The 16,125-nt window shown below is 40.2% G+C and overlaps 1 protein-coding gene across 1 annotated transcript; it reads right to left on the bottom strand.

Moving 5' to 3' along the window:
• Window positions 1-269: 269 nt before the first annotated feature.
• On the bottom strand, window positions 270-15,811 carry LOC148097854 (sodium-coupled monocarboxylate transporter 1-like). The gene is made up of 18 exons (XM_087830598.1): window positions 15,313-15,811; window positions 13,437-15,232; window positions 12,918-13,037; window positions 12,727-12,792; window positions 12,568-12,619; window positions 12,409-12,476; window positions 6,835-6,873; window positions 6,497-6,612; window positions 6,267-6,407; window positions 5,812-5,941; window positions 5,621-5,709; window positions 5,376-5,485; window positions 4,848-4,915; window positions 4,591-4,677; window positions 1,689-1,903; window positions 1,466-1,563; window positions 1,300-1,388; window positions 270-1,217 (listed from the first exon to the last, which is right to left on the bottom strand). The coding sequence occupies exons 2-18, from the start codon at window positions 13,659-13,661 to the stop codon at window positions 1,113-1,115; spliced, it is 1,818 nt and encodes a 605-aa protein (XP_087686724.1). The 5' UTR covers window positions 13,662-15,232; window positions 15,313-15,811; the 3' UTR covers window positions 270-1,112.
• Between the last annotated feature and the right edge of the window lie 314 nt (window positions 15,812-16,125).

Raw genomic sequence — 16,125 nt, 5'->3', positions numbered from 1 at the left:
GGTTTAAAAGCATGTAGAATAGCATATGAAGGCAAGTATATTTCTCCTTTTTTTATTTTTATTTTTTTATCAAGAAGCAAAGACAAAAAAGGGAAAAAAAAGAAACAGGGAAGGGTTCGGTGGTTGAATCATCTGTCCCCACCAATGCCAAAACCAAATCTACGCCCTTGATTAGCATACATGTTTTTATTGAACATTTGAAGAACTAGCAAAAATACAGAAACTCTTGTAGAGGACATAAAGTCAGAGATAGAAACGACAAAGAGCAGGTGCATCTAGTACAGGTAGAGCTGCTGCAAAAACCCACAGAGCCAAGCAGCCAATTTTCTCTGATTGGATTGTTACATTTGTGATTGACATGACATTGACCAATCAGATGAAAGGAAGAAAAATAGGGTCAAAATTCGTACTTGTAACTTGCAGGGGGGGGTTTGTCCACACACAAATCTTTTTTACGCACACACACAAATTCTTTTTACACAAACAAATCCTGATTTACAAATACAAAATATTTATGACCACATTTTGAGCCCATAATACCTCACTGCTCCAGACCTGTAAGCTTCTTCTTGTATAGGGGTGGTCACACTTGCTGATAATCAGTTAATCAAATGCTTTTAATTAGGAGCACACAGTTGCTACACACCCTGCTAATTCCTACGGATTTAGTATGGGTGTATTTAATTTTTCGCACATTGAATCTGCATTGTGGATTAGTTTTTGTCAGATATAAAATGATGCAGTATGTGCATCAGATGTTGTTCATCTGATGTTGCATTTTATTAATTTTAAGATTCATTAAGCACTAGATTATTTTTTGCTGCTCTAATATGTAAAACCATACCATTAAAGAGGGTGTCATTTCTTTTCACCATTACTGTAGCTTTCAGAGTTTCTTGGCATTTGGGTTAATAAACCAAAGCTAAAAAAGCTTTATGACTCCTGGTCAGAGGAGGGCAACTTTTTACGGAATCACTGGAAAAATAAAAACATTATTGTCTCGCTGGCAACTCAGTTCCTTTGGTGTCATTTCTTATGAAGTCAGATGAGTACAATCCTGGATTTGAGCTTTGCAGCAGCTCTGTCATGAAATTCTTCAGCTGTATCGGTCGTTAAAAAGATGAGACACGGGTATTGTTGTCAAATTTCCGTAGTGCAGGTTTATTGATTCCATCCTCCTTGTTTGGCTGACCAACATTGTCTGTTCCTCCCATGACCTAAGGAAGGAAAAGTACAAGACAGAAATGAGCACCCATCATCAGTCTGTTGCTTTTGATACCTTTGCTCTTCAGCACGTACCCCATCTTTGACACGTTTGAACAGCTGATAAGAAAGAGTGTCTTCTTTCATTAGCATGAGCCTCGGGTCCACCGTCTGCCTCAATCCCCCTGAAATGATAAGTGGAAGAAACAATAAGAAAATGATATCACAGTTCCAATGGCAAAATCTTTTCTTTTTTTCTTACCTGTCAAGAGACTGATGATTATTCCAACAATAACAGATGTTAAACCTCCAATGACAACGAAATAAAGGTAGGATGGAGAGTGCCACTGAACCGCATGTCTGGTGGTGATAGAAATTAGTTTTTTCTCATATGCCCTTTATTTATATCATAGGAAAGCTCAGTCATCCCATCTCACCAGGCAATATTATATTAATTGATCTAACACAGACTGAACAACACTTACATGTCATCAGTATTCTGTCCTGGGGTTGTGGTAAAAAGACTTGGTTCTGTTGGCAGTGGGGTAGTCCAGTTGAGACTGCCACCAGAAGTAAAGTTACAACCCTCAGTGCTCAGCGAGAGAGGTCGGGTCATCTCAGGAGGAGAAGGGGATATCAATTCTCCAATGCTCACAGACACAGCTGCAGCCAAACCTGCCACGAGGCCCCATAGGCCTCCCTGTGGACAAATATAAGGAGCTTCATGAAATATATATTACATAGACCAATAGTCAAAAATGTTTGTCAGAGTTGAGTGCCACTCAACGCTCAGGCTCAATTTTCAATATTATTTTCAGTTTGACAGCAGAACTATGTAAGCGAAAACGGATGATTTCTGAGTTCATTTATACAGTTCCAAATCACAACAAAACTTGGTTGGAGGCACTTTATATTGTAAGGTAAAGACCCTACAATCCAGAGAGATGGATTATAACTAGATGATGAATAATAACTAATGATTTGTTACAAAGTGGTGTGTAACCACAAAGAGTGGAAAAAGGTGAGTGAAGAAGAAATGCTCAACCAGCAAGCCCCCATCAACGCCGTGCAACCAAGAGACGGCTCAGCACCTGATCCAATCCTAACAATAAGCTCAATAAACTCAATCTCAACAAATTATAAAATCCTGCGAGTTGGTTCCACTGAACAGGGTCAGTTGATGGGGTTTTACAGCTATGCAGTAAAAACAAACAAACAAACAAAAATAAATCAAAAAATATAAAGATTATAGTTGGTTTTTAAAGTTATTTGGTAATTGTTATTTTTTTTCATGCCGTTAACATTTTTTAAACATTGAACATTAATAAGGGTGACTTTTTATACTGTAAATACTACGGGTGCAACGATACTCGTATCGATATTGAACCGTTCGATACAGTGGTTTCGGTTCGGTATGCATATGTATCGAACAATACAACATTTTTAATTTATTTTATCAACTTTCCTTCTGACGGTGCTGTCTGTGTTGAGCGCTCAGTGGATCTGCGCTCGACAGTGCAGCCTAGGCGGAGTAGTCGAACACAGATTCACTGAGCGCAGGGCAAGCTAGCTAGACAGAAGTTAAGCTCGTTGCAACATGGCAAATTGAACCTCCCCCACCCTCATTCAGATCTGGCGTCTGGAACTATTTTGGTCTTCATGTGACGTATGACCCTGAAGGTAAGTGAGTCATGGACTAAAGTAAAACAGTATGTTGGATGTGCCAGCAATGCTCAATTGGTGGGAACTAGTGTGTTAGCGCAGTTAGCTCGTTAATGTGTTGACGCTGTCCAGCCCCACACACGGGGCAATCCGCGGTAGCTCGTTAACGGAGATTTGCCGTGTTGTGGCGTTAACCTCATTTCAGATTAAGGCTGATAGCACTAGTGGGAACACAACGAATATGACTGCACATTTACCCGATAGCATCCTAGTGCAAAGACAAGTGGAAGCAGACAAAAACAACAAGCACGCATACAAACTTTACCCGAGTCATTTAGACAGCCGTTAGCACATGATTCTCCTTATGGGGACCTGATATGTTTAATATGCTGCTGAGAATATAGCCCAGAAGAAGCGTATAGTATAGCTTTTATTTTGGAAAGAGACATTTCTCTGTAATAAACTCTCTTTTCCAAAGATGAGTGATTCCTCAATCAGATACAGGGCTCGCAAAATCGCTAGCGATTTTTCCAGACGGGCTGCCCTGCTCTGCTCGTCGGCCTATCGTAGGAAGGAAAAATATATGTCAATGCTTTTGCATTCTTTCGGAAATGTAGCTGGGTAATTATGTCATTGGCATCGGTGAGCCACTGTCAATATGTGACATATTGAAATCGCGTTTGAATTTGCGCTTGTTTTTTGCTTTCACTTTGCAATCGCGTGAACTGTGTATAGAGAGCGACAGTACTGATTGGTGAGTGATGATAATTTGCGCACCAATTCCTCTGACATCGTCTTATCAATCGTTAGCTTACTATGCAAACATGACAAGTGAAATCTCCCGCAGCAAGCTTAAACATATGAGAGGTTGATCGCGCAGAGAATCGCTGAGCGTTATGTGAATGCATGTGTAAAAGCAGCAGGATATATATTTTAGTTCTGCTGAGCCAAATAAGACAGGTCAGGGTGAAGAAGTGACAGCCAAAGAAAAGCTTACCACAAAATGGAAAAGTTATGACAAATCAGACTATAAGGCAAAAAGAAAGTGCAGCTTTATGGTTTCATGGACAAAAGAATTTCTGTGGCTGCAATATGACGAGCTAAATAACCAGGGCTGCACATAAGTGGTCCGCAGGTGCGCATTTGCTGTCAAAATAAAAAACGCGCACAAGATAAAAAGTTGCAACGCGTGTTTGCATACATAAGATTTTCAGGAGGAGGACAGACATTTGTTTAGAACTCATAAAGATGTCGAAGAAGCTCCTTTAAGCAATTACTGTGATGTTCCTCCACCTCCAAAGAAATGTCAGAAGGAGTCCGAACCACAAAAGAAGCGCGTATTCTCGGAAAAGTGGTTGCAGGAGGTGAGCTGGCTTCAAACAAATGATGAACGCACAGAGAGGTGGTGCAGAATGTGCCGTGAAAATTTAATAAATGACAAATTAATAAAAAGGCATGAACATTTTTTTTGTATCGAAAAAATATCGAACCGTGACACCAAAGTATCGAACCGAACCGAACCGTGAATTTTGTGTATCGTTGCACCCCTAGTAAATACCGTATAAGAAAAAATGCTCCCTGCACTATGTTATACGATGACAGGTTGATGCAATACAGTTGAAACAATGATACAAATGTCGATTCAAGGGCTGATTTTGGCCAGATTTTGAGATCCCTGGAGGTAGAAATTTTCAAATGAAAATACCAAAATGAGAATGGACTTACTTTGGAGTTGACAAATGGACAGAGGACACCCAAACTGAACAGACCGAGTAAAGGACCCCCAGTGACCCCACCAATGATGGACACTGCCTGTTTGAAGAGACCTGCAGCTCAAAAAACACTTTAAAAATGGTCGTATTTACTGAGGTGAAAAATGTACTTATTTATGTAACTAACATGCTTTTAAATAAACAACAACAACGTTCCTGGATTTGTTTGCCTGAAAACATTGACAGCTCTGCATTAACAGATCCCTCTACCTGCATCATATGTCCCATGAGTGATGCCAGTCCAGCCATGGCAACGCATACAATTCCAAAAAACACACCTGCAAAAACATCACATCACAAAATGACATTTTTATCAACTACCAGCCACATCCACAAAACAGAGATTAGTTTAATCTAATATAACATGCAGCTTACACTGGGGCAAAAAAAAGCATTTAGTCAGCCACCAATTTTGCAAGTTCTCCCACTTAAAAACATGAGAGGACTGTAATTTTCATCATAGATTTTTAAAGAATTTATTTGCAAATTATGGTGGAAAATAAGTATTTGGTCAACAACAAAAGTTCATCTCAATACTTTGTTATATACCCTTTGTTGGCAATGACAGGGGTCAAACGTTTTCTGTAAATCTTCACAAGGTTTTCTCATTTTGTCTCTCATAGTTGAGATATACCTATGATGAAAATTACAGGCCTCTCTTGCACAATTGGTGGCTGACTAAATACTCTTTTGCCCCACTGTATATTATAAACAAACAACAGATAACTTATTATTTACTCAGCCCCTTGGAGATTAAGAGAAGCTTTTTCTCAGACAGTTCAATGCGTGGTTTGATCAGGTCCTCCATGGTCACTGCAGCCATTGCGTTGATTGCAGTAGAAACTGTGCTGAACATGAACAAATGAACCATGTTTACTTTGGAGTAATGGACATTACTGAGACTTTAAATGTGGCACAACTTTAAATGTTACAGGCATCATTCATCAGATGAATAAAAATATAACAAATTATGTTGTATGAACCTCAGAGAGGCACTATATACTGCAGCAAAAAATAGTCCTGGAAGACCTTGGTGATCTGCCAAGATATCCATCACCAAATAAGGCAACAGCTGTAAAGAAAAAAAACATTATTGAAAGATCACAAAAACACTTGAATAAAAACAGTGGCACTGTTGGTACATCCTTTGTTTTCTTTGTTTATGTGTATGTACCTGATCAGGTGAAGAAACTTGTCCAGCTTTCCATGGGTCACAGTTCTTATAGAACGAATAAAGACACAGCCCTGAAATCACTGACGATGTCAGGGTGCAAGCTAGGCCTAACAGGTTGATGAACAGAGCTCTGAAAAAACACAACACGAAAAAGTGAAGTATGCATACAAAAATCAGTGCAGCATAGCAAACGAGATTATATTTCCTATCACTGTATGCTGATGATGTCATCATTTATCATAGCTATCTTTTCCGAGTTTATGATAAGAACGTGTCATTTGCCAGCAAACCCCACCAATGTAGTGCCTTTGGCTGAATCAGAATTTACATAGATGTGGAAATAGACGTGTCATATATCGTTGCTTTTTTGGGGTTTTTTATTATTATTATTATTTTAATTATTAGTTTTGCAAGCTAAACAGGAAGGAAGGAATACATTCCTTTGAATCACTCACAATCTGGCATGTTTAATGCTCTTGCAGGAGTTGTATCTCTGAACTTGAGGTTGGTAGGTCCCATAAGCTGCGCTCCAACCAAATCCCCCTCCGATGACTAGTGTCCAAAAAGTGTGTCTTCTCAGAGGGTTTATGTCAAAGCTGGGATTACACAATGAAAGGATGATTTAAGTATAACACACACACACACACACACACACACACACACACACACACACACATATACTCACTCCACAAAGTTAATTCTCCCTCCTTCTTGGGCATCTGACAAGATAGTGGAGATTCCTCCTTTTAAGATCACACATTTGATTATAACAGACATGTAGCCTGCAAACATTATTCCAATCTAGAAGAAAAATCAGAGATTTGTTTGGTTGGCAGATCTGTATTCTGTAACTATGTTGACAGATTTTGGTCCCAGTTATCAAATTCTTGCTAATTTACATGAATACTGCAAAGAATAAAGACATGACTCAAATGTGATTGTGGTGGGAGGGGCAGCCATCTACCACAACTATTTGGAGGGCATTTGTGTATCTTTTTCATTTTATTTGATCCAGAACCCTACCTGAACAACATCTGTCCACACCACAGCTTTCAGGCCACCCTGTAACAAACGCCACAAAACAGGAAAAATCTCTGTCAAAAAGGTTAGGAAGCTGTATTTATGAACAGAATGCATAACGTGGAAATATGTGACCGTATTCTGTAGTAGAATATTTTCGAGGGGGGGGGGGGACAGGACAAAGGACAAGCTATGCAAAAGTGCCAGAGATTAATAACAACTAATGCATCCACAGACAGCTGTATACCTCTGTTTAATCTGCAGTGGAGCAAAGTGGAAATTTGTCCTGTCTGAAGAGTCACATTTTTTGTGGAGACTGTTGAAAAGCTGAAGTCCTAGATTACCCATGAATGAGAAAACATTGTGCTCTGTAAACTACAGCAACTGGTTTCTAAGCTTTCAAATGTTTGCAGACTTTTAGAAAAAAAAACAGGTGACGCAACACATTATGCAATCACGGTTTCAACTTTTGACCCTTAGTGATTGCAAGTGAAAACATCAAATTTTAAAAATGGGCACATATTTTTCATGAAACAAAACAAATGTTTTGAATTAAATCATCCAAATGAAAACATCAAGAAATCAGAGGTGATGTTAAATGAGAGATATTTTGTTTTAAATGGTAAATGGGAAGGGGACCTCATGAATTTTAGGAAAATGTTAAAATTCTCATTTAATCTCTGCTGAATGTGAAAGTGGGGGTCTCTTAAGGTTCCTTAGTGATGCTCGACGAGATTCGACTGACAATGTGATGCACTGCAGTGTGTGTGTCGTATGTCAGGGCTCGCAAAATTTCAAAATCCCTGGTAGCCCTTCGGGCAGGGACTCTTCAGTTTTTGGTAGCCCAAAATAAATTTAAGTAGCCCGAATAAAAAAGAGAGCAATTTTTTGATTGATGTTTTGTTTCCTGTTTTGTTCCGTTACAATATTATACATTAAAGTATAATATTGTAAAGGAAACAAAACATTAATCAAAAAAATTGTTGAAAAACAAATTACAACATTGTATAAAAATGACAATCATCAACTCAAATACTTGGTTCTAATTGAACAGAAATTTCTATGAACTTGTAAGACCTGTGTAGAACATGAATCAGTCTGTGTCAGATCCTGAATTTGAAATTTCCGCTGAAGTCACGGGTAAGAGGCAAGTGGAACCAAGATCTAGGCCATTTGCTTTTTGAAGTTTGCAAAGACTGCTAAATTTTGCCAGTAGTAGTTCACTCTTTGCAACATAGTACGCTGTTTTAAACTGATTTTCAGGTTTATTTTTAGTATGTTATTTGCAATTGGTGTTTGTTCTGGGAAAGATATTGCAGACTGAGCAATAATGCATTTCTTGCATTTCTCATGGGTTCTAATGGGACTTTCTTAAAATTACTGGTCCCAGTAACAAAGGCGCTTGTCGACTCAGAAATCGAGGGAAAACCAACAACACACCCGGCAGAACATTATGTTATTTACACGGGTGCACATAAGTGGTCCGCATGTGCACATTCGCTGTCAAAATAAAAAATGCGCACCAGATAAGAAGTTGCAGCGCGCGTTTGCGTCCATATAAAAGGCTGTTTTTGTCCGCTAGAGTGGGATTTTCACGGCACATTCTGCAACACATCTCTGTGCGTTCATCATTTGTTTTAAGCCAGCTCACCTCCTGCATATGGGGCGCCGTTTGTAAAGTGAAACATGCTGAAATTAACGGCAACATTTTTCCACATTTAGCTCAAAACCTTCCAAAAACATGTTTTTTCGAGTAATTTTTTTACAACATTTAGTAAAATATTTGTAACTTTTCATCAAATGTTAAATATTAAATCTAAATGTTAAATATTAAATCTAAATATTATATTTAAATCTAAATGTTAAATCTAAATGTTAAATGTTAAATCTAAATGTTATATTTAAATCTAAATGTTACAGAAAACGAAATATTTAGGCTAACATGCAAATTTATTGTACGGATCAACGGAAATACCAAAATAAAAGCTTCCCGAAAACCTTGGTGCAAAATTGTGTCTGCTCTCCCCCTCACTTCTCCCCGCCATGTGCTGCTTCACTTCTTGCCTACGAGCATGTCCAGCAATTTTGCTGGACATGTGCTGCAGCGATTGTGAAGTGGAGACTGCAGCTGCTAAGAGTGCACTACTGCTGAACCTTTGGATGGCCGACAAAACAGATCTTCCGATGTTTTCAGCTAAATCGCCGGACGCCATGTGTTCCAGCCCTAAACCTAACCTTATCCCTAACCATAACCTTATTCTTAACCTTAACTAGCAGTTAAATGACGTAAAATAGTGTTTTCCAAAGCGATTTTTAGAAAATGAACGAACATTTGAATGAACATTTAGGAACGTGTTGGATACCCGAAAGCATAAAATCTTGATAATTTGTCACCTAGCGAAAATTATTACGGTTAGGGAGTGAGAACGTGTCTGACCACTACCGGCACTAGTGATGCGCGAATCATGAACGAATCGTTCAATACTCGAGAATCACTTTACTGACTCATGAATCATGATTCACAAGCCCAACTGACTCACTGACTCATCCCTGTTGCTGTTAGCAGCAATGTATCTAGCTTATAATTAAAATTGTGGAGAAAAACAAAACATCCAGTATCGTAACAAAAAATATGTCTGCTCTGAACTGGAAGAAAAAACCCTGAGTAGAAGCTCACATCAAGAAAATAGCTCCTCGGTTCACAGTAGCATTGCTCTGCTAACATGCTAACAGCACATTTGAGCTACTCACCCCCTCCCTCTTGTGCTGAATCATAGAGCGAACGAATCACTCACTCACTAACCCCCTCCCTCCTGTGCTGAATCGTAAGTGAATCACTCAGGACTCGCTCACCCCCTCCTTCCTGTGCTGAATCGTAAGTGAATCACTCAGGACTCGCTCACCCCCTCCCTCCTGTGCTGAATCGTAAGTGAATCACTCAGGACTCGCTCACCCCCTCCCTCCTGTGCTGAATCGTAAGTGAATCACTCAGGACTCGCTCACCCCCTCCCTCCTGTGCTGAATCATAGAGCGAACAATCACTCACTCACTGGCTGTATCCCAATTCAGGGTCTGCAGCCTTAAAGGCCGCATTTTAAGGCCGATTACGTCACCGCAACTCGACGAAGGCTGTCTCAATTCGAAGGCTGCTCGAAATGCGGCCCTCAAATGCGTTCTTCGTTTCCCTGAATTTTAAGGACGTGGCGGTGTAGACTTCGTGGCCCAACATATCCCAGAATGCATAGCGCGGCAGTGGGTGTGGATAATTTTGCCGAAAAAAAAACGGCGGATGAGGGGCGCCCGAAGAGTAAACTTTAAGTAAGTACTGAATATTATGTCACTTATTTATGTGCAAATGTTTAATAACGAAGAACATTAAAACATTACTGTTGGCCACATGTCGGCAAAGTTATGAGACATTAGTGACGTTTGTACTAACTTGGTTTTAAAGCCTTTACTTTAAAATATATGCCGTTCAATAGCTGACCTTAATCTTACAGAGAATGATTAAAGCTCATGTAGAAACAAACAAACAAATGAACAAAAGATTTTCTCCTTCATTTCTGTCAAACAAAGCTGTATGAAACGTTTCCAGCTGTTAGTATCATGGTTGCTAGGCAACCTGGGCAGCGCGACGGAGGCTAGACCGTCCCATTTCACAAGCCTCGCACTTCCGGCCTTAGCGGTCTTTAAGTACACGGCCCTTGAGGATCGTTGAGGCTGCATACTTTAAGGCTGCAGAGCCTTTGTGGTGTACCAACTGCACTGTGGCAGTGATGTGTATTCCTCTGATTGGGAGAAAAGAAAAAGGAGGTGTGATTCTGTTCTGAATGATTCAATATGTCGCTTGTCTCTTTGAGATTGTCATTGTTATTGTTCTAAATAAAGTTCATGTAAAAAAAAAAAAAAAAACCCTTAAAAAAAAACTTAAAAAAAAAAAAAAAAAAAAAAAAAAAAAAAGGCTGCAGAGCCTGAATTGGGATACAGCCACTCACTCACCCCCTCCCTCCTGGCTCACAGCTTCTTCTTCTTGGTTTTGGTTCAATTTTGATAGGAAATTGCTTAATTTTAGAAAAGTTTTTGCTCTTTTTTGCTCTATAAAATAGTTGTTTTCTTTTAGAATCATTCATCTTAGCAGTAGGATTTACATGAAAAGAGAAACAAATTAAGTTTGAGTAAAAATGTACATTTTTTGCACTCTCTGGTTGACTGACTCAGTAAATCAAATGGCTCAAAAAAGCCGATTCACTTTGGTGAGTGACTCATTAAAACTCGATTCAGTAAAAAGAATCAAATTTACCATCACTAACCGGCAGCTTTTATTTTGGTATTTCCGCTGATCCGTGCAATAAATTTGCATGTTAGCCTAAACATTTAGATTTAACATTTAGCATTTAGATTTAAATATAATATATAGATTTAACATTTAACATTTAGATTTAACATTTAGATTTAGATTTAAATATAATATTTAGATTTAACATTTAACATTTAGATTTAAATATAATATTTAGATTTAACATTTAACATTTAGATTGAATATTTAACATTTAAAATTCTGTTTTAAATATGAAAAGTTACAAATATTTTACTAAATGTTGTAAAAAAAGGACTTGTTTTGAGTTAAATGTGGAAAAATGTTGCTGTTAATTTCAGCATGTTTCACTTTACAAACGGCGCCCCATACCTGCAACCACTTTTCCGAGAATACGCGCTTCTTTTGTGGTTCGGACTCCTTCTGACATTTCTTTGGAGGTGGAGGAACACCAAAGTAATTGATTAAAGGAGCTTCTTTGACATCTTTAAGAGTTCTAAACAAATGTCTGTCCTCCTCCAGAAAATCCTATGTACGCAAACACGCGTTGCAACTTCTTATCTTGTGCGCGTTTTTTATTTGGACAGCGAATGCGCGCCTGCGGACCACTTATGTGCAGCCCTGGTTATTATTTAGCTCGTCATATTGCAGCCACAGAAATTCTTTTGTCCATGAAACCATAAAGCTGCACTTTCTTTTTGCCTTATAGTCTGATTTGTCATAACTTTTCCGTTTTGTGGTAAGCTTTTCTTTGGCTGTCACTTCTTCACCCTGACCTGTCTTATTTGGCTCAGCAGAACTAAAATATATATCCTGCTGCTTTTACACACGCACTCACATAACGCTCAGCGATTCTCTGCGTGATCAACCTCTCACATGTTTAAGCTTGCTGCGGGAGATTTCACTTGTCATGTTTGCATAGTAAGCTAACGATTGATAAGACGATGTCAGAGGAATGGGTGCGCAAATTATCGTCACTCACCAATCAGTGCTGCTGCTCTCTATACACAGTTCGAGCAATTGCAAAGTGAAAGCAAAAAACAAGCGCAAATTCAATATGTCACATATTGACAGTGGCTCACCGATGCCAATGACATAATTACCCAGCTACATTTCCGAAAGAATGCAAAAGCATTGACATATATTTTTCCTTTCTACGATAGGCCGACAGAGAGAGATTTTGGTAGCTCGACTGGAAAAATTGCTAGCCCGGGCTAGCGATTTTGCGAGCCCTGACATTATGTAATAAATGTTTTACTAACCAGTGCACAATACAAAGTACAAACAGTGGCTGTCGAAATAATCCCACCCCACAGGTTCATACCAGTCACTGCAAAAAGAAGGGAAATTCATTAACAGGAAAACACTCTTGTTCAAGATCCTTTTACGAACTTGACTGCTGTGAACTGGAGCTGACATACCTTGGTTCAAAGCCAGAGCTGGAGCATAAATTACAAGTCCAGTGAGAAGCAACTGTGGCAAAGAGTTAGAAAGTCACAACAACATGTCTCTGCTGATACCAACGTAGTTTTATGTGCAGAAGTCAAAGCACTACAAAGATTGAACCACTGGCTTCTTACTACATTAAAAAGGAAGACTGCCATTCCCAGGAGACGGGTGGCTCTGCTGAAACGCAGCTCCAGATACTTGGCAGAGACCAGACAGAGAAAAGACGCATATTGATAGTGATACATGAAACTTCTAGTTCCCCTCACTCCCTCCAAATCAGAGTCAAAGCTAGTAACAATGCTGAAAACAAAACCACAGTTACCTCATATGTGCTGTTGATGGCCAGTCTGTAGAAAACTGGGAGAAAGATCTCGGATGTGTACACCACTGCTATTACATAGGAAATACTTAAATAGCCAAATATGGCTCCGTAGCGATACACCTACGGACAGGTTGAAAAGCATTTATGGAAACAAAAAATAGCAAAACAGTATCATATAAAGAACAACACAGGCGACGGTGTTTCTTCACCGGGTGCCAGAGTCAGGCTGGTGAACCTTTGCCGGAGATCACTTGAAACGCTGATGCTGCTGATACTGAACGAGCTTTGGAGCAACATATGAACAGTGCTGAACTCTGGTGACTTTAAATATGTTATTTGATTTGTTTGAAATTGAAAGCGGTGTACTCAAAGTAATGCTCGGTTAGCTGACTCCAGCCGTCTTCTAATGCACAGAAATCACAGTTTTACGCATTTTGTAAAATTCTAATTTAAGCTCTGAATAAATGTTTGTGCGCTGAGGAAGCTGAGTGCAGATCCAGGACAGTCCCGACACGTTACCTCGGCTGGGTTGGAGAGCACAGTGACGGATGACATGTTGCTGGCAGTGAGGGACATGGAGACAGCCAGGGCATTGAGTTTTCGGCCCCCAGTTAAAAAGTCCCTGGAGGTTCCTTGTCTCCTGCTTCTCCAGGCGTAATAAAAACCAACAGCAGCAGACAGGAGCAGAACGACAGCAAACACCACATAGTCTGCTGCCACGAGCAAGTGAGCATCCCCGGACATTTTATCAGTCGGAGCAAAACTGAAATGAAGCTAAAGCGTTTATCAGGCAGTGCTTTGTAGATCACTGGGAAGGCGGTGTCATCACCTCCAGGTACTTTATTGAACTGTAAGATAAATTACTCCAGGCGGTGCGTGCACGGGTCCTTTCAGGTGAACTTGACACTCAAAGTTAATGAATAAAGTTTAGAGTCAAAGGAGCTTGCAAAGAAAAGCGTCTGGACTTCTTTAAGTTACTTGAAGACGTTTCACCTCTCATCCGAGAAGCTTCTTCAGTTCTAAGGTCAAATGGTGGGGAGTCCCAGATATAAACCTAGTGGGAGTATCCCCCCACAGAGGGACAAAAGGACCCCCTGATTGTCCTCTAATCGCCTGAGCCAAGGTGTGGAACTGGGTGTGGGTCCCATACAGCCAGAGTTTCGGGTGAGCTCATTGTGAAACCTGGCCCCACCTTATCATGCGAATTCCTGAGGTCAGATGGCCCAGGATGTGAGTGGGCGTTAAGGCGTCTGAGGAGGGATCTCAAAACTGGATTATAGATGGCAGAGAGTTGGTGTCGTAAACCACCGCCTCTGTTCAAAGATGGTCGCTCACAGTGGACATAGATGGCTTCTTTCACTCCTCTTTCGAACCATCTGTCCTCTCTGTCCAAAATGTGAACATTGGCATCCTCGAAAGAGTTTCCTTTATCCTTAAGATGCAGATGGACAGCTGAGTCTTGTCCTGTGGAGGTCGCTCTTCTGTGTTGTGCCATGCGCTTGTGAAGTGGCTGTTTGGTCCCTCCAATGTAGAGGTCTGGGCATTCCTCGCTGCACTGTACGGCATACACCACATTGTTAAGTCTGTGTTTTGGCGTTTTGTCTTTCAGGTGAACCAGTTTTTGTCTGAGCGTGTTGCTAGGTCTGAAATGCACCGGGATGTCATGCTTGGAGAAAGAAGTCCAGGCGCTTTTCTTTGCAAGCTCCTTTGACTACGATGACCTGGATGACTGAGAACCTCCACAGACAATAAAGTTTAGAATTTTGAGTTTGAACCCAAACACATAAAACTTATAAAACTGGATGCATGTTTAACGGACCTCTTTCTTGTGCTGTGGCTGGTGGATGTCAGACAGGGACATGCTCTTTGTCCTGGGATTTGGGTTGTTTCTGCAGATTACGCTGTGTTTGCATTTGGAACACCACGTGTATTTGTTCTGGGCTCTCTGTGATATCGTGTTAAAGGTTTGATAATCAGTTATTGCAGACACACTGTTATAGCCTCCTAAGCGCCTTTATTGCACTTGTTTAAACATTGTGCTTCTCCAGTAAAAGTAAAACAGAAACAGACCAAACATAGGACTTCCACTGACCTCACCGATGATTATTCTTCATCAAAACATCCAAAGTGAAACCTTAAATGCTTTATATACACATGCACATGTTTAAAAAGTTCAAGTGTTTGGTAGGCCACATTTAAGATTGATGTATTTTCATGTTGTGACTTGTATCAACAGATTCTCACTACCTGAACAAGTAGTCCCATAAGTGATGCCAGGTCAGCCATAGAAACACACAACACTCCGATACCGCAACCTGCAACAACATCGTGTAACAAGTGACATTTTAATCATGAAGATTTATTAACTGATTCAGCTTTAGCCTCAGTCACATACCAGTGCTCAAAGGACAGAGTTAACCATGTACACCATGTACAGTGAATAGATCAGGTAGGTAATCAGTACTCTGGAGATGTGAAGCAGTTGTCTGTCAGTTAGTGTGACATTTGGCTTGATTGATTTGGGGCGATCGTGGCTCAAGAGTTGGCAGTTCGTCTTGTAATCGGAAGGTTGCCGGTTCGAGCCCCGGCTCCGACAGTCTTGGTCGTTGTGTCTTTGGGCAAGACACTTCACCCGTTGCCTACTGGTGGTGGTCAGAGGGCCCGGTGGCGCCAGTGTCCGGCAGCCTCACCTCTGTCAGTGCGCCCCAGGGCGGCTGTGGCTAAAATGTAGCTGCCATCACCAGTGTGCGAATGACTGAATGTTGTCTAATTTGCTTTGGTGTCCATATGGACTAAGTAAAGCGCTATACAAATACAGGCCATTTACCACTTGATCAGGTAAATCTAGATTACAGCCAATGTGTTGATGATTAATAAGACTGCACTTACTCCCTACATCTTTAAACAAATATCTGTACTTTGTACTTTCAACACAGTTACTTTTGCTTTAACGCATTTGGGTCGAGTTAATATTTCTTCACTGTGAACCTCTAAACATCAAAGCCATTTCAGCCTAAACAGTACAACATGAATGGCAGTCCTGTTTGTTTTAATCACCAGAGGATGTATAAGTGATGACGTGTGCCAAAGTCAGTTGTTAAACGTGGGTGAGCGTTCGTTGTTCTGGTTTGGTTTTTGCCACAACAGTTGCAGTACTTCGACATCTATCTGGCTATAATGAAGAGTAGCGAGCATAAAGGGAGTGACT

The sequence above is a fragment of the Neolamprologus brichardi genome, chromosome 17, assembly GCF_056152115.1.
Source record: "Neolamprologus brichardi isolate AB-2024 chromosome 17, ASM5615211v1, whole genome shotgun sequence".
Classification (NCBI taxonomy): Eukaryota; Metazoa; Chordata; class Actinopteri; order Cichliformes; family Cichlidae; genus Neolamprologus; species Neolamprologus brichardi.
This window is presented reverse-complemented; position numbering and strand designations above follow the sequence as displayed.

Excerpts from the sequence above, each read along its gene's own strand:
- LOC148097854 (XM_087830598.1), bottom strand. The coding sequence starts at position 13,661 with ATGTCCGGGGATGCTCACTTGCTCGTGGCAGCAGACTATGTGGTGTTT. Across the intron at positions 5,942-6,266 it reads AGCATTAAACATGCCAGATT|AGCTCTGTTCATCAACCTGT; the intron begins GTGAGTGATTCA and ends GTGTTTTTTCAG. Across the intron at positions 1,904-4,590 it reads GTCCATTTGTCAACTCCAAA|GGAGGCCTATGGGGCCTCGT; the intron begins GTAAGTCCATTC and ends ATTTGTCCACAG.